Source organism: Opisthorchis viverrini (assembly GCF_000715545.1).
Source record: "Opisthorchis viverrini unplaced genomic scaffold opera_v5_141, whole genome shotgun sequence".
Taxonomy (NCBI): Eukaryota; Metazoa; Platyhelminthes; class Trematoda; order Opisthorchiida; family Opisthorchiidae; genus Opisthorchis; species Opisthorchis viverrini.
The window spans coordinates 1008276-1031207 of NW_008751798.1; the positions used below are offsets into that span (position 1 = coordinate 1008276).

Consider the following 22932-nt stretch of genomic DNA (forward strand, 5'->3'; position numbering starts at 1 on the left):
AACGCTCCCGCATAGAAAACATTTAATGTTGATAAAATAAAAACGCGGAAGCTTTTTCTTTCTTGCATACTGGACAGCCATGGACTGAGAGAGAGAGGAAAGTTCAAGGAGACCAAAGCAGGTTGATGGGTTGTGTTGACACAAACGACACAGATGAAGACAGGCTTCAGTATGGACTCACAACAAGGCAGAATAAAAGAACGGAAAGGACGTGAGACCGAGTAAGATGTGGAAAGATAGTTGGACAGGTTGGTAAGATGGACACAGTGGGTAGATCGAATCAGGCGAACGGGCGTTTCTTTACATCCACAGATAAAACCAGGTGGGTAAGTTCGCTGAAGATGTGTTATGGTGTTCACTCAAAACTAGCCTTTCTTGAGGGCCATGGTGATTGATTTTATTCTGGATCCAGGTAGTAATTAATTATCTAGCCTCGCGGACGGCTAGGTGTTCGTGCAGACCTCGTGGTTGATAGCGTAGTAGCGTCTAACGACGGTGGTGCAGGTTTCCATACATGACTGGCACCGGATTTTTTCACCGGGCTCACATCAATGCCGATTTCCGTATCGTGGGCCCATTCCCCGACCAGTTTGCACTGATCTGGCTTCTTCACGCTCAGAGCACGCCCCGGAGCCATATCATTGGTCCAGGTTTCCCACGGAACAATGATTTGTTTCGGAGGCACAAGCAGCTTCGGTTTGTCTGTTGGGTTGTTCGGATACCATATTAGGGATTGGGCTGCGTTACAGTGCGGAGGACTAAGTGCTGACAGAGGTAGTGGGCGATTACTTTCCAGGATAACCGGTTGTTCTTCTTGGACGTCGTAGATCCTTTGCAGTCGCTTACCAATTGGTTGGTGTGGATCGAATGTCATATGCAGACCATATCGCCATCGCATAGTTTTCAGGATATAAACTTCGTCATGTTTGGCGTTGAATACATCGCATGATGCTGAACGACTTCCAGAACGTTTGATTGCAACCAACCAAACCCAGAAGTCTTGTTTCCGGATAACGTCGGTTAGTTTTGCACCGCCATAATAAGGTAGTTCCCAAGCCACTGTCGGATAGAAATGATCTTCATAAGTGAGCGATACTAAGCTGTCCGAGACAACGCCTCGACGTATTTCAAACTTGCTGCTTGTTAGACTGTAGAATGGATATTGACGACCATCACTATCATTAACCATCTTATGTCGACCACTTTTAAGGGGATGGAACTCCCAAAATGAACTACCACTGTGTCCGTATCGATTCTCCAAATACATTCGGTCACAGGCTTGTACGAGCCCAACACTCCAACACCGATCCGCAATGCACTCACTTATTTCCAGTTGAACTTTACATCGAAAATGTTGACTCTCGTATTTCAGCAAGTTGGTCATTTCTGTTGTGTTGGTAAACGTTTTGTTGTCATAATAAGCCCGAACAGAGAGTACATTTATTTGTTCTGGTGACAGCTTCGCCATTTTCGGTGTAATATCTCTCCACCCGTTCTAACCTGCCAACTCTTGCTAAGGTTGGTCGGGGATCAATCGCATCTGCAGTTTGAACGAGCCAGCCGCTGGTAACAAAATCAATGGTCACGTGGTTGATTGCTGTACGCCGCCTTTGTTGCACAATCAGCTGTGGAACTTTCAGAGGGGAGTTCAACCACATAGAAAGCAAGACGAATCCGTAAAAGTTTCTATGCACGACGATTTTCCGCTCATTGGTTTTCCATCGTACCTCGTTTTTCAATCTCTTAGGCAGCTAGACAGGTGCACTAACTATGAATGTGACGGTTGTTGCAAGAAGTGGTGAATTCTCTCACTTTGCTCACCGTAAGTCGGCTCATGAGCTGTTTCTCCGCTACACTTTGGACAGAAAGTCAAATAGTATACTTCCGAGTTGTTCAAACCAGATAACTGACTATCACACTACCGCCGTTGACATCTGCGAAATTCCGTCCCATATACAATCACACCGCACTCTGGTCGCGTGCACCCAGTATTAAAGGTGGACTGTGCCGAAGCTTTTGCGTCAAAAGCGAGACGTTGTCCAGCAATAAATCCACCGATTGTTACCAAACTTTTCCGAAAACGTGAACTGTGAACTATTTCCCTAATGCGGTTCCTGTCTACTCTTCTTCTTCTACTCTTCTTCTGCAAAACAGTTAAAAGCTAGTTCGCCGATTAATTGCTCCGTGACAAAAAGTCTAGTCCGTTAGTCTGTAACAGACTGGAGGGCTTGATTACTGAGACAAACTATCCTGGTCTTTCTGAAGAATTAAAATACAGGCAGGATTTGGGAGCATGAAAATACCATGTCTTTTGCGGCAGGACTCTCCCGCTTCATCCTTTCAATGGATAAGACGTAGCCATAGTATGCACTAAGTAGTACGCAAGATGTTGGGTTTTCTAAGGAAGTTGTGAAAGTTCTCAGTTCCTAATACACCGGCGGGTCGCATGGGGACCTCCTCAGAAGTGTTGCCTGCGACCTTTAGGACCATGATAATTTTTCGAGCATGTAATAGTTCAAAAAATCCCCATTGATACTTGAAAGGTATATGTTCTACGATTGTGCGTTTTCATTACTCTCTTGGGTCATATAGTGATGAAGATAATAAATTTACGTACATGAAATCACAGCGGTTCTAAACTGAGAGCAAAACATGGAGAACCGCTGTTGGTTGAATAAATCCAGTTGTAAGAACCAGTGTTCTTGTCATGTCAGTTATATCTAACCTCGTTAAATCAAAAAAAGCTCCATATTACTATATGGATCAGAAACCTGGTCGCTGCGCGCCGAGGACGTCAAAAAACTTTCAGTGTTTGACCATCGATGCCTTCGGAGCATTGCCCGAATCTGGTGGGAACACCGGATCAGCAATTCTGAAGTACGTCGAATGGTATTCAGGAGAAACAACTCACCCTGGATAGATGAACTGATCACACTGCATAGGTTGCGCTGGCTTGGCCACGTGTTGCGTATGCCAGTCGACCGAATTCTTCGAAGGGCTCTTTTCGCACAACCGCATGAAGGGTGGAAGAGACCCAGAGGTGGTCAAAAAATTACTTGGCAGTGAAGTATGAAAACCGTTACCAGCAAACCCAGCTGCGCTGATCACTGCCGTCTTCCTGGATGGGGACCCAGAGACGGGCCACATCAATGGCTAGAGGCATTGTCAGACATGGCCCAGTCGCGCCCTCAATGGCGCTCGTGGATCCAAGCTATTGTCTTCAATGCATAGCCCCTTTTCCAACCCCAACCCCTTCACTTGACAGCCCACTGACAGTGCTGGATTTATGCACCAATTTATCACTTCCCGCCTGCAATGCGCAGCCACCTACCCCCTATCATCGGTAAACGAAACTGCGGCAGCTACAACCACTGTACGACGAGCACGCGGGTATTACAGCTGTCAATGTTGATTATGGTGGTGGTTCACAAAAGACAAGCAGACCGTTAAACAGAGTTAAGCTTTGTGGATTGCGTGGACCACCCAACTGTGCACTGATAATGTCTGCTCAGTTGGTACCGAAATGTTTGTAAGCTGACTGCCGAGTTCTTTGAACAGATAAACGGCCACCTGATCAACCACTAGTAGTAAACGCAATGAGTTTACCAATATTTAGACACACCACCAACTTACGTGGTTTGCATCAGTGAAGGTTTACTTTGTCTACCTCGGATAGACACATTCATTAGAAATGAAGGGAAGTAAATAGCCGAAAACTACTGTTTATAGAGGTACCTCTGTAGCATGAATTGAATTCACTCATCCAAATGCGCACTGATCTCGTCTGCTTGAATGGTGACGAAACATTTGCGAAGCTCGGTGAACGGATCAATAACCACCTGATCAACTAAAAATCGGCTTTACATAATTCATTAGTGGGCGCGACTTTGGACAGTATCAGAGTCAAATTACCTCACTCAAGGTGACAGTAGTCTCACAGGAGTAATTTGAAATAGTTGTCCCTGCTACTGTTACCAAGAACTTGATGTAGTTATCACTTGTACCATTAAACAGATAATCGTGGTTGCATTTTCATCAATAGTTCCCATCTTATATCAGCCTCATTGGAATATGATACGCATGTATTTTGAGTCAGCAAAATCTCTTTAGAACTAATTTTGCCTGAAACGTCGCAGCTTCTTCCAAACAAATTACCTTATCAATATTTGTTTTCTTTCGGTTTTTGATGCTTTTCGGTTAACATACCACTTTCCGCATCATGTCAAGTATCGAGATCGTACTCGTTTTTTACTCTTGCATGAAATGGTTTTGCGAGCTGTTTTAACAATAACACAGTGAATAACATCAATGTTTTTGGAATCTCGTCTTCAGATTAGTACGTATCTCATGGTTTAAATACGACTAATAATGAAGTAAACATCTAAGACTGTTTAGTAAACCAGAGGACGAAGAATCACGTTCGGTACAACTCAAGTGATACCTGATTGGATGACGTGATATGGTCTAGAGTGCCGTTGAGCGACTAGGTTGATCGATTTTTGTGCCCGAGGGCACACTCACGCTCCTACAGCAGAGTACATTTCAGTACCGGATTTCAAAATTGTAATGCGACTGCTTCGGCCATAGTCAAGCCGCCTATTGGGTGATCGATTGACGGTGGGAAGTGACTCATTCGGACTGATAATGTGACCGGTGGAAATGATGTGCTACACGTCAAGCTTTTGGCTCAACGACTGAGTCTAGTGATTTACAGCAAGAGAGATGCTCACACATTCTCTTTGTAAGTTACTGAACATATTATACTGAAAAACAGCAGGAGAAAGAATACACAAACTTATTCTGAGTGAGGACCGGTATCTTGTGTTTGAGGATTGGTTGTAAATCAAGATCACAGAGTTGCAGCCCGTTGTTAGGATTGAAACAATCGGCGATTGGTGCCAGCTAACAGATTAGCTTTATAATGTAGACTCAGATAGACTGGCTTCTTTGCAATGGTCATGACACGACGTTCAGACATTTTTGGCTATGACTTTCTCTAGAAATCTCGACCAACCATTAGAAAGTTAAGTGATATGGAGAAGTGCACATATCCGAAACGTGTCTTAGTGGGACATCTTTCCTAGGACTATAACGCAGCCCCTAATGTCTTTGGATAATAGTTCCGTTCAACATCTACATCATCTTTCTTAGGTAGTTATCCTTGCTAGAAAGTTCCGTCCCTTCTCCTTTATCAGACTTTGTCACTGACTAGTTGAACTCTTAGGGCATCCAGCCGTTTCTCAGTGAGAAGACTTATGTGATCTGTGTTAGTGTGACTGTACTGATAGCCGCAGCTAAAGACCGGATTTGAGGTGCGCTAAGTTGGCCACGGAAGTCGTAACTAAATCACTAAATCAAATAGGTCCTCAAGTTGCATTGCAATCGCCAATCTGTCATTCCTACGACGTGAAAAGGGGAATCCCATCCCTAGCGATAAAAATTTCTAGTTTTATCTACCTCTGAATTTTTTTGAGAATTTGGCTTGCGGCTTTTCCTCATTTGGGGTTTTGTTCAGCCTGGGTGTTTTGTCTCCAGCCTGTTTCGTTGAAATACTTTAAACGTAAGCTATGAGGTCTTGACACTCAGCCTTTGGAAGACCCCGTACGATGTATAGTCTTTGGTTGGCTATTCAACGGTACTAGGTTGCCTGCGCGCACAGTGAATCAAGCTGGCTGCGTGGATTTTGCTTTAGCGAGAAGACATCGTTGCAGATACGGTTTCTACGTGGTTGATTCCGATAGATTTTCAGGTATTGACCGAGTTCAATGCATCCCTCAAGGAATTCGATTGACGTACCCGTCTCCTCAACTCTGATGTTGAGGCCCAAATAACAATTTAGCTCCTTAATCACCGATGGATCTTTGCGTTCCCATAATTACTTGATTATGCTCATAGCTTCAACGAGAACGCAGCGACGAACGTTAATGTTTTCGGGATCTCGTCGTCAGGTCAGTGTATATCTGATGGTTTTGCCCATAATGTCATCATCATCATCAAAGACAGCAACATCAGTGCTGGCACTGATGCTTCAGTGCCGTGCAACCATAAGATTCGTCTGGTTATATGTACATATATATATATATATATATATATATATAATTATATTAAAAGCCCAGCACGAATGCCATTGACATCGATTAGCCGCCATTGCTCGCAACGTCTCCAGCCAAGCACAGACGGGGTCACGGGAACCCCGTACTTTAAGTTGACAAAAGTTTACACTGCAGTGGGACAAATTTGACTTGGAAAAAAATAGTCTTAGCCCAAAATGTTGCTAAAAGTAATTAGATGTAGTTGTATGATTAGGAGATTAGTTAAAACAACACCGATTACACCACCGAAATTCAATCCAGAAAGGTTTGCAGTCCATAGATCACAAGACCACAACGCGTGACACATCCCGCAGGTAGTAGTCATGTAATTCCTCGACGTATTATGTTGTAATCGCTGTTGAAAGCAATACCAGGAGAGAACAGTTCTGCGTCATGTTAGTTTCTTTATATATGGAAGTAAGAGATGTGTTACATGGTCAAGAATCGTAAATGACCATACTTTCAACATCCAGATAGCCAGTCTGGAAGGAGATCAAAATAGCTCACTGATTAGGGCACAGACTTACTAACCCGAAAGACCATATTTCGAACTCGACCCCAGCATCTCTTATGTCCGGGCTTGAACAGTATATCAGCTCTTAGGCCTCCTTCGGATGGTGCGTCACCGAGAGACTGAAAAGCTGTTGCAGCTAGAAGATCTTGGATGGAGACAACGCCTTGGAAAAATTAAACTGGAAATGATGCGATAAACTCAATTGTGGAAACTTTTTTTCTGGACTATATTTCCTGTACGTGATCGGTTAGTGCGGAGAATCCTGAATAGCTACTCACCGTGACTGGTGATAGGCTGATGAACCTATCTGCATATGGTTCTCCGTGAATAATTGTTTGAACACGAATATACCGAAGAACTTTGAAGTGGGAAACTAAAAATATTCCCCTCTTCATGCTATTCCTTATGACCGGCTAAAGTCACACGTTGACGACAGTTTGGCGGGCTTGGGTTTAGTCCTCAGTGGATTCGACATTCTGGTGCAGGAAATCATGGCTCATGTCCGCAAATTGAGGTAACCGGTTTTACTTTGTTTCACTCTCGCCATAGCTTTTTAGAAAACTTGCGGTTGGATTATTGTCCTTCATGTAGCTACCTTTACATCATTTGTATACATTTCACCTGTTTTAGGAATGGTCGGCAGATCCAGCTGTTTATCTTTTGGGAAAACAACGAGGTGTTTGAAAAAGATCGTTCAGTTTCCAGTGCTTCTTGCATTTCAATGAATTCCTCAGGACTGCTATCCCACTAATAGATTTTGTTGATACGGTGGATGTCGTCGCTCATCCTGAGTACCATTGACCCAGGAAGGCAAAATTGTTCTTACAAAGATTGTTGGCTTTGTGTATTCCATGGAGTAACGTGGTTCTAGGTGATATGTGCGCGTATTATTCTACCGTGATTTCAGACTACCAAACTCACCTTCACCATCAGCCTGCACTATTAGTTCGACCTGGGCCTAGCCACATGTTTTGGGCATACCCATCAAAATGAGGGAATCGATAAGACCCTGTGTGGTTTATCGATGCCGAATTTGAGTCGTTGGTCGGATCCATAGATTGTGTGGTGTGACTGCGTAACATGAAATTCAACACTACGCTGGCGCGTTTGCCACGAATTCGTGTTGTTTCGATGGCACGCACTAAATTATACGGTCAATTGGATGAATTAGGTCCGATTCGAGTGACAAATGACAGATGAACTGCACTGTACAAATTGCGGTACAACAAGGCATACAAAAGAGAAACGGCCAAAGTTGGTCATTGGGTGACAAAAGTTGAAGGTTCCGTAGCAAAGGGAGATAGTTGGACGAAGATGTAGTGCATCAGATAACGGTATAGGTTACAGTTCTCCTTTTTAAGAATAGGGTCAGCCATGTTACAGGCATTCGGCTGGATGACATTCTTGTTATCTATCTGTGGTAAGACAATTCAAAGATATAAGTTATCTGCGCTTCACTATTCACGAAACGCCAGGAGCTGATAACTTAACACTCAATACGCCACCTGCAATCCAGGGCGAGGCACTCCAAATTGTGGAGCGTCTTACTTTTGCTACTTCGAGACACCTATGGCATCAGAGTGGTGTATCCCTGAATCTCAACTGACGTATGTATTAAGCTACAGTATGGACTGTTTTGTTGTATAGATGTGAGAATTGGCCTATTCGAGCAGTGGAACTGAGACGTCTTCAGGTGTTCGACAGTCGTCATCTCAGAACCATAGCTTGTGTGGTTTGAAACAGTGTATGGATGAAACAGCTGTATAGTTCTTCTCACCTTTTCAGCATAGATAGGCTTCTCTTACAGGATGAACTCTCCACAATAGCTGACTTGATCTCTAACTAGAGAATACTAGGTAGGGACCTTGCTGTTGACGGGAGGGATAAAGTGGTGAATAAAGTGGTTGTATGTTGGGGGCATCACTGCACTTATATGAGATCCGGGGACGGCGAATGCACTAGGTGCTCGGTTTGTCAAGTAGCAACAGAAGAGGTTTCCAAAAGCAGACTTACCGGAAAAAGAATGACCTAAGTTGTACTGTTTGCTAGTCTGCAGAGTCCAGTCGGAGCGAGGTAGTTTGCATGGAATGACTTTGAAGTAGTGGTTGGAAATGATGCCCTTCTAGATTTTACCGTCTGCCCTTCTAAACAATTGATAGATAGATTGGTTGATAGTTTAGTGACTTCTTGATTGACTGATTGGTTTCACGCGTGGCAAGAAGCAGACGAGTTGTGCCGTACAACTGACCAGAGTGTGCCCGACGTCCACCAATGAACATCAAAATTTCGTATTAATGTCTCGCAATGATAGGCCAATTAGTCTTAAATCATAGGTGCTGTAGGGCAGGCGGGATTGTAGATGTTCTGTCACCTCCGATGGATCACTAGGGGCTGGTTCTAATCATTCTTCGCACCGTAGTATTTTGTGGGAAGGGAAACTTGGTCTACTGAAGACGTAGAGTGAACCACAGTCCAAATATCCGACAGAATACCGAAGGCTACTCTGCTGAGTAAAAATCACTCGATCGATCGAACGGAAAAATACAACGCATTGGTCAGAAAGGGACAAGCAAGGATAGACGATTAGTGCACACTTGCGCAGCACTTACATGGCTAGTATGAATTTTGGACAAAGCCAAGGGCTTTGTTACTGCAAAGCTCATCATGGACCTCTCTCTCTCTCCAATAATTAGGCGGATTAGTAGCCGTTTGTGACTAGTGTTGAAGTTCAGCTTCAGGCTAGTTCATGCGTCTAAGGGTCACCAGTTCGCTTCACATAGCCGACGTACCACACTGCTGCTTTGTTGTAGCCAGTGGTTCATAATAAATTCCAGTTCCGTTTCATGCGATTGTTGTCTCCAGAAGATCTCATGACCGATAACGTTGACTAATTGGGTGTCAGTTTAGATAGAACTTGAGATATTTTTTGGTGGAACAGCGATCAGAACAGTGTTTCGTCAGCAAATTTTGCTCACTTTTTATCTTTTTGGGACTTAAATAGTCAACAATAGCCTAGGGAAACGTTCCGCTGGTGATTCTCGGTTAGGCGTAAAGAAATATCCGTTCTTCACGATATGTTCACGAGAAAGCAGCCAAACTTTCTTTTCCAGCATCGGAGGTGCCCGTCAAACACAATGTGTCCTGTGCATGTTTTTGAAATCATTTTTGAATCGATTGTATGAACAACGCTTACAGATAAAAAACCGACACGGTTCGTCAAGTGCACTTATCACCCTAGTCTAACCACACGCAATTTGGGACCACATGACTTTCGACAAACTCTGAAGCGGCAAGCAGACGGACGGAAAACTGAATGTGACCGTCGATTCCAGTTTCGACGACCCTGGCTCGACTCCCACATGAGATCTTCCAAGTTCGCTGTCGTCCGCTGTTCTGAGGATCCCTAAAATCTCATCTCAGAGTTGAAAACGTAGAAAAGAGACCAAATAGTCATGATACAACGATACTACTACCAATGGAGTATTATATTAATTGGTGGACTTTCAATAGAAAGCCAGTCTTTTTTCCGACCTTTACCTCATTAACATCGTCGAAGAAAAACGTACGAAGCAGCTCAGTCAGCTGCACGAAGCGATGAATGAAGCCTACCTGACCAGCCCCAATTCTGGTAGTGGGCTGTCAAAGTGTTTTCAGCGACATTGTGAGTAGTTTCCTTCGCCCAACGATCCTGTTTTATGCCCAGTAGATCATGAAAACAATCACACTGTGGAACCGTTGTGTTGCAGGTGATTCGGTCATAAGATCTTTGGAATACCAGCATCTTGAGGGATTTGACAGGCAACTAACGGAAACTGACCCGTTGATTTGAGACCGTTTAAAGGAAACCTAGTAAACCGCGAACTTGAACGACTTAGGTTCACCAAAACAATGACCTGCCTGTGCTGTTTATCCACACTGTCAACCAATGATTACTTAAATTAGGTTCCTGAGAATTTTCCACAGTACCAGATTCTGAAGTGTATAACGCTCTTCCACCCGCAATTGAGGTTTTCGGAGACATCATTCAGTTCCTCAAAGTGTAGTTAATATGTTTGATGACTGGCTTTAAAAAAAGGGATCTTGTCATCACCCAGTGACTCACGAAAAACCTGCAAAAAGGGCTAATTCGACGATTTTCAACCTAATTCTGAATTTATTAGAAAAGAGGAACCGTAGGATGTTTTGCAGAGTCAGTACCATGATATTATGCGCTAGGCATCATCATTTCGCTGGAACAGCGCATCCACTCTGAAGCTTCGATTAAATGAAAGCCAACCAAGGAGCTGTACCTCAACTTTGAACAGCAGTACTCAAGAGCAGGTTAACTAGTTAAGTCCCAAATGGGGGAATAGGAAGCTCACTGGGCAAATATCTTTGGGTTCACCCAGACTGAATTATCTTCAAGCTAACTGCCTCCTCAAATCCGTTTGTTTTGTTAATTCTAAACTTTTCTTGTTTGAGAAATAACTCCGCCGTGACAAGTCGTTTCTTCATTCCAAAAATCTAAAGCGTTGACTATGGCCTAAAGGACTGTCGGTCTAGCGAATTACACTCATTTGCCAACTAACTTGGTTTTTCGAGAGACCCACCTGTAACCCAGCTGAGTCTCTCGCTTGTGTTGCTTCCAGGCAATTGTATGTGCTGCACAAGAAGGGCGAAACCGGTCGTGGGCTGTCCACAAATTTTCAGTAACCCTATAAATAGTGCACTGCAAATAGACTGTAGGTCTACTTATCTTTCTCCGGAGCTCCTGGCAGTGAACAATTCCAACGGTCTGCAACCTCAGACTCACTTTGGACACTTATATACACTCCCACACGCACCCCGACACGTTGCTGAACGTAAAACATGGGGAGCAATAGGAAGTAAATGGAAGGGGTAGGAATAACTTGAATGGACTCAGAGGTCACTTGTATAACCGTACTATTTGCATCTTTATGAAGTGCACTGGTGGGATAATTGGAGCACTAGTTTTTCTGGGATATGATGCTCGGTACAACTAGGTACAACCCCACTGAATGAAGGCCGAAATTCGGAAGAACAGATAACCAGTAAACGAGTGGTGATTCAAGTTCACAGCTTGGATAATCATACCCTGATTCAACTTCAAGAGATTCCAAAAGGATGCCTCAGTAAATTCGCTGATTTTGTGTGAAAAGTATGGCCTCCATAGGAGTTTTAGGCCTCGTTTTCACGCATAGCGAAAATGGTGGCCATCGTCGAGCTGATAACGCCGTCAAAAGACAATTGGTTGGATAACTTTTAAGGGCGGTGTTAAAGATATGAAGACAGAAATGGGAAATAAAGTGATATCATACCTCGAATATGACTTCACTGGTAACTGGGATAAAATGCATGTGTACTTTGTGCCAACATGGCAGTGTCGACCAGCGTCATCCGACAATGAAGGCGAAAACGGATTAAGTTTGTACCAGATCGACGAGTTTGTCTGAGCCTTTGAAATGACAAAAACATAAATGAAACAGCATGCCTTTCGAGGGCACACTCACAGTTGCACTCGGCGATAATTCTCAGTTCAACCAATCGGGTGTATTTAGAGTAGAAACTCTTTCCGACACAATTTAGTAACTAACCAACCACAAGGTCCCATCCGTCTGACTCTTCACTTTCCTTTTCCAATGAAATCTTATCATGGAATTGGTGAGCGGACTGAGGGAAGCAGCTGTCCCTAGAAAAGCTGCCAGCGAAAAGGCAATTGTTTTTTTGTCCCATGCCTTTTGTTCTCAATGAGTTCCCAAATGAGCGAAATTTCAGAGGCTCCAATTAAGTATGCGCTTTGGTTTCGGCATTATCCAGTACCAGTGCCACCATTGCCGGTTTAGGTCTGCTTGGTGTTTTTAAACAGATAACATGAAAGCATATTGTTTTACTTGGTAAACATGAACAAAGTAGTGCGAGGTAATGGACGGTTACTAAGATGTGTTATTTATTAATGCTTACAAAGTGGATGAGATCAGAGCAGAGCCCTGTTCCATCCTCCTTGATGTTCATCAGATGAGCCTAGCCCCCGAATCTCCATCAAGCTTATTTATCACTTAAACATCAGTGTGTATGAATATTGCGATAAGCTCTTATTGAGGATTGATACCGACGGCGGACGTGTTGATGGAATTTCGAGAACAGATCTATCTGATGAGCCCCTAGAAGGACGAAAACGGAAATGGGCTATCCTGGGTTTTCATCAAATTTATGATTATCACTGTAGCTTACTTCGAGGTCTTACAATAGTTCCAACTGAATTCTGAAACACATTCGGTCGGGGAATAATATGCAAGAGTCCTCCGTAATTAGGATCTTAATTCGCAGATGAGTGTATAACCCGTTTAACCTTATTCCATATTTTATTGCTAGTTGCGCTAGTTCCATGTACAATTAGAATCTCAAGCGCTCTTCCCAATTGGAATTGATTGATGATTTCGAAAACAGTGCAAGTTAGCTGCTCAGGTTTGCAGTTGACAGCCCGTGCGATTGGAAAAACTTCCGGTATATGTTACGGAGTTTTGAGTTAACATCTCGTGGAACAATACACCGAATGTCCAATACAAGTCTATCCAGTCAGATACTGTGTGCTTTTAAATTATGCACTATGCTGTCCCATCGATCCACCAGCCCGCATTCTTACGTGTTTTCTTGTCAGAGACACAAATGTGGCTTGCCAGTTAGGAAAACACACGAATGATGCGAAGAAAACCAACCAGACTGTTGAACAAAAATGTGAATTCCTTGAACATTGGGCTGCTACTAACGCTTGAGCGGGGCAAGTTTCCCTATCAAGATTGACCTCTGGCGCTCCCATTAGATACCCGCCACCTCAGATGCTGCAGCTCCAAATCATTTAGCTCACACCATAACCACAAGTTAATAGGTACTGTGCACTGGTGGATTAGGCAGTCACCAAAAATCTCGTTCCTCACGCCTTTTCGGAGGTAATCAGACGTTACTTTGTGACAGGTGGTATAACTAATGACTAAAGTTAGCTAACTACTGAGATGGCAGTTGAAAATCGGACTTAGCCATTGTGATTGACAATACTCCAAACATTTTCCTCCAGCAGCGCTGAAACCATCAAGAAAAAAGTCTGTCAGTTGCAGGTGCAGGTGCAAGGAGATACCGAAGGAGAGCAGTGATCGGGCGAATTCTGAACCTACCACAAAGCCAAGCGCTTAGATGTTTACTTATTTTCTTTAATCAATAAAGCACTAGCATAGGTAATGTCAGGGCGCGCCCAGGTAGAAGAAAAAGCACACGTGCAGAGAGTGAAGCATCCCCAAGGTCAACATCGGTATGACGCGTCCGGAAAGTAGGTGAGTCGGCGGCTCGCACCAAACACGGCTTAGCAACACACGACCAGCCTAGTGGGCCTGAGAATGTTCACGACCGGAACATCACCATTGGCTGTACGGAGCGAACAAGTGAACGAGCATATTTGGCCAATTAGTCTTTCTGTATATATTTACGCAGACGCTCTGTATGTTTTGTCCTGGCAATACAGCCGTGTCCGCAGTTCTCTGTCTTCTCCCTATCGCGTAGTCTGGCTGTACGGAACGAACAAGTGAACGACCATATTTGGCCAATTAGTCATCCTATGTATTTATGCATACGCTCTGCATGTTTTGTCCTGACAATATAGCCGTGTCCCCAGTTCTCTGTCTTCTCCCTATCGCGTAGTCCAGCAGGCCCAGAGCAGGCGTAACCCATAGACGGCCACCGCAAGATACAACAGGTAACCACTCATATAATCTCTCACTTACTTGATCACGAACCCACTTAATCACTCAAATACCTACTCATTTAACTGCTCACCTATTGACATGCATACTTACTCCCTTACTCACTTGCTCAGAGCAGGCCCCATAGACGGCCACCGCAAGATACAACAGGTAACCACTCATATAATCTCTCACTTACTTGATCACGAACCCACTTAATCACTCAAATACCTACTCATTTAACTGCTCACCTATTGACATGCATACTTACTCCCTTACTCACTTGCTGTTAGAATCTGGAAGGGTAGGATTAGCAGCCACAGGTGGTGTGGGAACGAGCGCACAAGTCCGTAGCTACGAAGCGAGCCCAACCACTCCTAGCGCAGCGAGAAGATCCAACCTTTGGAGGAGAGAGCTTATTACCCCAACCAAAGGCAAATTTGCATATTTTGAACGACTTCGGAGAACGATAAATGCGTCGGCACACTAAGTGCAACTAGCCAATGGGAGAGAAGCGCGGTTCTTTTAGAACAATGTGCGATGTGGCGGAAATGCCTCGAAAATTCAAAATTCAAATATTTGCAAAATTAACTTTGATAATAGTTTAACAATTAAACGGTTATTCTGAAATACTGATATTTCCAATACTCACTTACCTACTTACTAAAACTCATTTATTTTTGAAGAGCATGGTCACAAACACAAAAAGTGAATGCGAGCGACGAATGCGAAAGGATAACAGGAGAATATGAGAGGAAAGATAGAAACGTCTCATTCGAATTCATGCCACAAACAGTTCCACTCATATGAGACGAATGCCAACGTATGTAAGTTTTAGTATGGAAACACGCGTGTAAAGACCAAACACTGAAGAAAGGACAAACAATGTTGAATGCACTTCAAGCCGCAGTACGCGCTAGCCCAGTCAAGACTCGCACATCAGGCTCAAAGTGTCCGTCACACTGGGTCTAGTGTGAGATTAAATGGCAGAAATGTACATTCAACGCCATGTGCCACGCATAAAAGTGTCATAAATACGCAGAGAGCCCACAGTGGCAAGCAAACACAAGTCACTGACTGTGATCTTAGAAAGCCCCGGACCAGAAACAGCTCTGGTGGATTGAGGAAAGCAGATCCCTCGATAAGAGATGATTATCGGTTGGTGGACCAAAAAGTCGACATCCCAACCAACTGCACATAGGCTGAGTCTGTGGTGAGGGAATTTCATCGGCACCAGAATTCTGCATCTTCCCACTCCACACAGTCACTCCGCGCCTATTCGAGACTCTACTGACGTCTATCACAGTTGTACGGTGCTACCGAACAGCGATTAGGCCAGGTTTGATGAAAGACATCGAAGTAGGTGCTCTCAACTCCTCGAGGACGGTGTATTGTATCCCAGGGAGACGTGTTGCGAGTTCCCTTGCGGCCCCTTTCCTTAACTACGTAATGAATTTCTTATATTAAGTGGCCAACCGGGGCGGATCAGATCTATGCACCATTGAGCAGATAATTTCAACCCATTGTGCACTCAAACTGGAAATCTTGTGTAGGAGTTATCAACACTAGAATACCTTGGCGAAAATTCGTCACCTCATCGATTCATCCCCACCGAATTACATAATCCGACGATAAAAAACTTTGGTTATGTCAACAGCCAGTTGGTTGCCAACTTCTTACAACATTGCCACACCTAAAACATGGACCAGGAGTGCAGTAAGTCTAGCTGCTTTCAATCGGCTTTGGCCTCTCGCGTTGGATCCGGTAGCAAGGGCTTGAATTCTCAAAGTATCATCTTATTTGAGTTTTGATCTGGCACAAACAAGTCTCAGTGGTTTTCCTCTATTCTGAAGCTAACCGCCAAAAACATGCAAATGGTGGTCATGGAAAGGGAGCTGCTTAGCGGTTCGACTGGGGCCCTCAGAGGATTGTTATTCCGTTCTTATTCACCTAATGCTAAAGAGTTAAGCTTGCAGAAGTAGACGATAAAGAACAGGAATTTATTGTCTTGGCATTCTACTCAGGTAAACGACGATTTTCCATACCAATGGGCTCGAAATTGTTAAACGCGAAACTGGCAGTTACAACCATACCACTGAAGTGTAGCTTGGAATATCTTTCGCATTGCAGTTGTGTAAGTTGTGTGTAATCTTGCAAGACTGATGTAACCGGTAGGGTTTCGTATGTAATATCTGTCAACACAATATACTGTGCATAGATCGCAACAATAAGATCACTGATCAGCCCATTTTTAAAGCTTGATGGCGTTAACATAATCTTACTGTAATCTGAATGCATGATCGTATGAATACGCATTTGGTTTGGTTCGATTTTCCGCATTCCTCATGACTGAAAGCGTGCGGCTGTTTAGTTATACAAGTAAGGTGCCCCACGGCAATCGAAGCGCTGGATTACATCTTGTTCCACTACGTTGTTTTTAGACTTTAAAATTGCATGTGAATCAAAGCTTCTAGTTACAGGCTGACCGCAACTAAGACGGCAGAATTTTGAGTGAATTTCAGAAGAATTTGAAGCTCGCTATAGAAAGAGGTACATCGCTTGGTACTTCTCACGCGATGGTACTCAATGCTAAAGTGAATGGAATTCAGAATTCAACACTTAAAATGACAAACTTTGCAGTCAACGACCATTACACTCGCAAGGTGCCTCCTTCAAGCTGACGTGCTTGCAAACTTCGGCCGGGATTGTATAGATAAGACATCGTTAGCTGGAGCTGCGCCTATCGATTCAGAAGTTTGGTCCAGCAATGCTTTTTTCGTTATGTTCTCAATCGGTTGTTCGAATAACACCGGTAACAAAACACCGTCAAAGTTGAGCATCATGAACTGTATCACTGACCGCATCACGTTTCTTCTCTATTTCAGCGTGTATGCATCCTTCACACCCTTAGCACACTAGTATCTTCTATTCACGCTCTTCGGGACGTTGAATGGCGACTTTCGTTAGAGTCCAAAGAAAAATCCAATTTTGAGTTCTGCCCAATACTAGGAACACTCTACAAATACCCTTAAGTCTTCTCATGGGTTCCAGGGACTCCCGAGAAGTTTGTGATGTTCTGACAGCACCTGAATGGCAAAAATGCTGCTGAGGGAACAGTTACTGGTAGGAGATTCGCTTAGAAAATAGCTGATTAATTGTCCGAACATGATCGGCAGGGATGCCGTCTTGTGAATTTCTTTTTCTATGCTAATCAAGACAGGTACTTTGTCTATCCATCTCAAGCCCACAAATTTTTAATGGAAACAAGACGGTGCATGAGAGTCTTCCCGATCATCTTTCGCCTGAGTAAAGAAAAAACTTCGTGTCCAGAAAGCAGAATTTGAACACAAGAGATTTTCTAGGGAAAGATGTCTTGCAGTAGAGAAGACTAACAGAGTTGAAATTTCCGGATGGCTAAGGGAAATCTTCAAATATTCTGACAGTCTGTCAAAATTAACTTCGATATTACAGAAATAAAAACAAACGTTATTTCCAAAACATCATCAAGATTCTGAGGAATGCGTCAAGTGAATTCTAACCAGGTCTGATGACTTTCACTGTGGCGTCGTTATACCCTGATATCTGCGCCAGTGATACTGTCTATCATTGTATCGGGATAGACAAAAATAGTGTCGCTGATTAAGGAATCCTTCTTTCAATTAGTGACTATTTATTAACCAAGGACTCTAATTGTTATACAAACAACCTACATCGTCCAAAGCCTTGAGACCTCCTGTGATGTGGGTGGGACTAAGACTAAGCCTTAAGTTGTGTGGGAAGTTCTGTCTTCGCTACTGCGCCTGCTATTCCGACATATCACAAGCCAATCCACCTTGATTGTTGCGTCAAGTTAGATTATTGCTTCATCTTGAGCAATTTCAAAACCCCGGTGTAGACTAGACTGGCCTCAACCGTGGCTAACTTTCTTCAGTTGATGCGCTTGCAGAGCGAATGTTACCTTTAAATTTAACATGGTGTGTTCTTGAACTGGCTGGACGCACTATCTTGAACACGATGACCAAATTATACTCTGATAATGTGCTAATGAAAGTTTTAGCTCCAGTTTCGTTGACATAGAAGCATATGCAAGAAGCTGGTGGCTGGTAAAGGTAGGAAACAAAGCGAATACAATAGACGCTATTCACATTATTTCGTACAACATTGCTGATCAGACGAGAACCGCTGTTCCCAAAGTGCTGTGATCACGGCGTCATTCAAAACATCCGAGCTTTAACGGAGAAAAATGGATATCGAAGAAATTATAAAGGAGCACATTCACTCAAAAGTCCAAACGACGGTAACAGACACTTAGCTTGTGAGTGTCCACATCAGCATTATACGACAAATATTCGTGACCGACTGTCTCACGCTGCCTACCAGAGCCTCACCTTACATGGGGGCGTTCCTGCGATCACCGATAAAATTGTTACGTGAGTGACAAACGAAGTCTTCCCGAAACTCGGATGTTCGTGTGTGGGGGTTCAGCATACCTATCTTTTTCCAGGCTCCACATACGTGTTGCTCACAAAACAGAAGTATACCTATGTAATATACTACTCATAAGGTTGCTGAAAATCCGTCGACAGCCCACGACCGGTTTCGCTCTTTTTGGGGCTCATCAGGTAGGCGCAGTCGTAGCGACTGAAACATAAGGCGGTCTGGTGCAGCACATTCAGTTGCCTGAGAACATCATAAACAAGAAATTCAGCTGGGTTCCAGGTGAGTCTCTCGAAAAAAAGACATTAGTTTGCAAATGAGTGTATATTCGCTAGCAGTATACCTAGTTCGCAACGTTACACATATTCGGAGACGGTTTCAGGTAATATGTTCGTTGAGTCTCGAACAGCAGTCCAGAGAACAACAGGAAAAGTAGTTGAGTATGGCGATCCCAAATCCAACTTTTTATCGCAATCCAATCGTTTTTTAGTGCTATATCTTCAGTCGCGTATCCACCAGTCCTTCTGACTGTTTGCTGGCAAACCTCCATAACGGGGTACTCTCAGATCAATGAAGGGGGTATCTAAAACATACATCGTGGACAAGTAAACGCTTTTCACCAGAGACCGTAACTCGTTGCAAGTTCGCAAGTGAGAACGCAATAAGCAGCCTTACCTCAAAGTGCCCTCACACCTAAATAAGCTGGGACCCAACACAGATATTTTCGAACCCGACATCTTGAACATTCAGACCATGTGTCATGGTATCTTTCCCAGGACATTGCTCGCTTTCGCAAATTTCGCTTACGGTGTGAAAGTCTCAGACTAGCGAGTTTGATGCGGTGCGGAAGATGAGTGATGTGTGAGAAAAAAACGGATGACGCCTGAAGCGCACATTTTCCCCAACCGTGCCTAGATTCTCCGGAAAAAGCATTGTTGCACTTTGGCAGACAGAAGGATGTTTTGTGGCTGATCTATACCACTCTGAGTACTTTAAGTTCCAGTTTAGGAAGTGACGTGTCGACCGTGTACCAAAAATGCTCAACACACCATGGTAACCCATGACCCAACAGACAGAACTCGAACAATTGTGCAGTCCTATAATCTTGTCAATTCATTGTCCCCAAACAAAGAATCTACTGTTATGACAGCCGTACAGTCCTACTCACGCTGACTGATATATTCCTTTGCATTGTTTCGTGGCAGCTACTCCATAACCGAAATAAACTGTCTGAATGATTTCCAACTGCCACCAGAAACAAACATACTGAAACTACTGAACGTAGTTGATGGTGGCTTGAAGATTTCATCCTGTCAGTAGAGCTAATCTAGCGGAGTACTTTGGGTCGGAGTTCTATAATTCGAAAAAAATTCAGTGAGAAAATGCAACCTATACTGGGAAATGACCGCAAGTTTCCTGTACTTTTAACCCTGCGCTGGTCATGGATATTATGAAAACACTATTCCATCAGAGTTATCGTTTTCAAGGAGTTCCTTGAGCCTTGTGAAGAGGCCCATTTTGAAAACACCACCCTGGCTGTTCTCAAAAACATGCGGTGTTTGAGCTTTCATATTCATGTGAAACTGCCTGGTCAAGCCTTTTATAGCGCCGTCGTGATTAAATTAGGGAATTATCTATGTACTATGGATTTCGAGGTGTAGTTTTGATCCCCTTCACACAAGCCTGGAGTCCCACTGGTTCTGGATCTGTCTGATAAAACAGGCTCTCCGTTTCATCGAAATGTTAGAATACTGATTTCTACCTCCGTGCCCGCCACGCAGAAAACGATTGTCGGGGGATTGACATCGTGTCTCCAACTGTCTTTTAACCTTCAGAAAAAGTATGGGCATATATATACATTAGACGGACACACGTGGTTATTCACTTTCTATTGAGTTCTGCTTTCGAGCATCCCGTCTCTGTGAATACGATCGCAATTGGGATGTACGGCAGTGAAGCATCGGCGTTGAACACTGATGTCATACTGTCGATGATGATGATGAACCATTGCGTTTATCAGGTTTCCTCTTAAAGGACAATTTAAAAGTTTTAGGAATCCGGAATTCCTTATGAGAATCTAAGATTTTCGTCCCGTAAGAGATATCGCTTCAAACGAGTGGTGAACAGAATTTACAGGACGCCACTTCGACTCTTAGTTCGTGATCCGAAACTCAACAAAATTATACCGCCCACTATTTTCTGTGAATTGGATTTATCAGCCAGCCGTTTGCACGTAAACCACTGGTCGAACATGGATGAGTGAACAACAGTAGCATAAAGTAAAAACGGATGAAACAATCGTTTGATTCCAGGACGGCGATATGTTAGCAACTTGCAATGAATGGACTCAAACAAATACATAAATCCCGCTTTCTGTAAAACACGCCGTGACGAGTTGGTGTTGGACTTTAGTCAACGGATTTAAATGACGCCCCTGATAGAATTACACTGAACCACGGGTTCCATAAATACCGGTAGTCTGCAGGTCCACTCCGGCTGAAACTTCAGTCCGCTAGATCGAAACAGCACTGAATGTGCTCAACTGCCCGTCCAGGCCGAACCAGCATATACTATTCCAACAATGTGACCGTGGGGACCCGGGTCCTAGATATATGCCACTTGACGGCTTCGCAACTGTCCCCGCTATTGCCATCCATGATGTGTCAGAGAAGATTCTGGAAGATCGGAAGTAACCAAGTCAACTTCGGATTTCAAATACGCGAACGCCTTACATGCAGTACAACGCTCCCTTGTTCAAGTCCTATCATGACTTGTGATATACGCTCTGTCGTGAGGAGATGCCATTTGATCCCAAGTGCGCTATACTAGCCCGCGAGTGTGAGGAGGTTTAGGAATTTTCCGTGGAGATTCCACTATGCCCTAAGCGCGATATAACCACCCTGCTGGGCAGTAGCTCGTGACCGAACGGTTGAAGTGTTCAACTAGTAGCCAGAAGGTCAGTTTCGAAATCCCATGGGGTATCGGGAGATGCGTACTGCGGATGATGACACAGCTGTACAGTACTTCATGGCTCTTCAGCATAAATTAGCTTCAATTACAGAACGACATCTCCATTGAAGATAAGACATGGAATTGCATCAGAACGCCTCATATGGAAAAGGTTTTTGAAGATATCCCATTTGAACACCAGACGTCAGCTTGCGCTATCCTATACATGCTCGGTTTAAAACGACAATGGACAGTTGCTGGTCCGCCGCTCGACTGAAAGTGACACTTGGTTTGAAAAAATTACAATACTAGAACAATCGATTACATCAATATCATTCACAAAGGATTCACAAAAATACATCAAGCGCAATCTGATAAGAACGTTGAGAGAACAAGTTTATCAAGTGTCACTTTCTGCGCACGTTCCGACGAGTGTTTGCGGATTGAATTGGAGTGGGTGATGCTGCCATGGTTGAGGAATCTCTCGCATTGCGTGTTAACGATTGAGGGGAGCGACGCTTGGACTGGGTGTTTCGCCCTGGCTTCGGAATGACGTTAGGAGCGCGCATCTGTCCATTGTCTACAGACGTCGATACGCGTGACTGCGAATCGGGCGGCTCCGCAGAAAGTCTGCGGTTTTGGAGGGGAGTCACAGCAAGAGTGTTCTCTTTGTCCTTCTCTTCATCGCCGCCTATTTCTTCGTGTTGTTCCAAATCGTGATATTCGCTTCCAGCGGAGGAGGAACTGCCACGAGTCATCCTTTGGGACTTCTGTGGCTGAATGCGTACACGCCTCGTGGGTTTGTGGTTTTTTGTTCTGACAGTTGTGGTCGTGGAGATCGAGGTCGGTTTAGCAGGCTCTTCTGCCAGCTCAGCCAATGGGGACACAACGTCGGACTCGTCTGATTCGGAGAAATCCAACAAGGTGCCGTGATATCTGGACTTTTCTGAAACGGGCGAGGAAGATGGGATGTGAAAACAACCGAAGGACAACTCTAAGTTTGTTGTCGAGGCCTTAGTGTAAAAATGAACCGACCTACGAAAAACAGCTTTAGGGGTGCATGGGTGAGTGGGGTTTGGAATTAGACGTGTTAACGACACTAGCGTCAAGCATTTGGTAGTTATGGATTTAGCAACTACGCCGAGGATTTAGCCCCATCAATTTATCAGATGGGTTTCAGTCGTTCAGCTGTAGTACGGTTTCCGCGCCT

At 44.0% G+C, this 22932-nt stretch overlaps 2 protein-coding genes across 2 annotated transcripts in view; both read right to left on the reverse strand.

Annotated features, from left to right (window-relative positions):
- Positions 1-430: 430 nt before the first annotated feature.
- On the reverse strand, positions 431-1468 carry T265_14098 (hypothetical protein; the record flags this gene model as incomplete). The annotated part of the gene is made up of 1 exon (XM_009172020.1): positions 431-1468. A coding segment is annotated over one exon (1038 nt), but the record flags the coding sequence as incomplete, so codon positions are not given.
- Positions 1469-21972: 20504 nt separating this feature from the next.
- T265_14099 (hypothetical protein) overlaps positions 21973-22932 on the reverse strand; it is a gene marked incomplete at both ends in the record, with an annotated part of 56140 nt that continues 55180 nt past the window's right edge. Inside the window, one exon of the mRNA XM_009172021.1 lies at positions 21973-22668. Coding sequence (XP_009170285.1) covers positions 22130-22668 — 539 coding nt within the window. The remainder of the gene's footprint in view (positions 22669-22932) is intronic.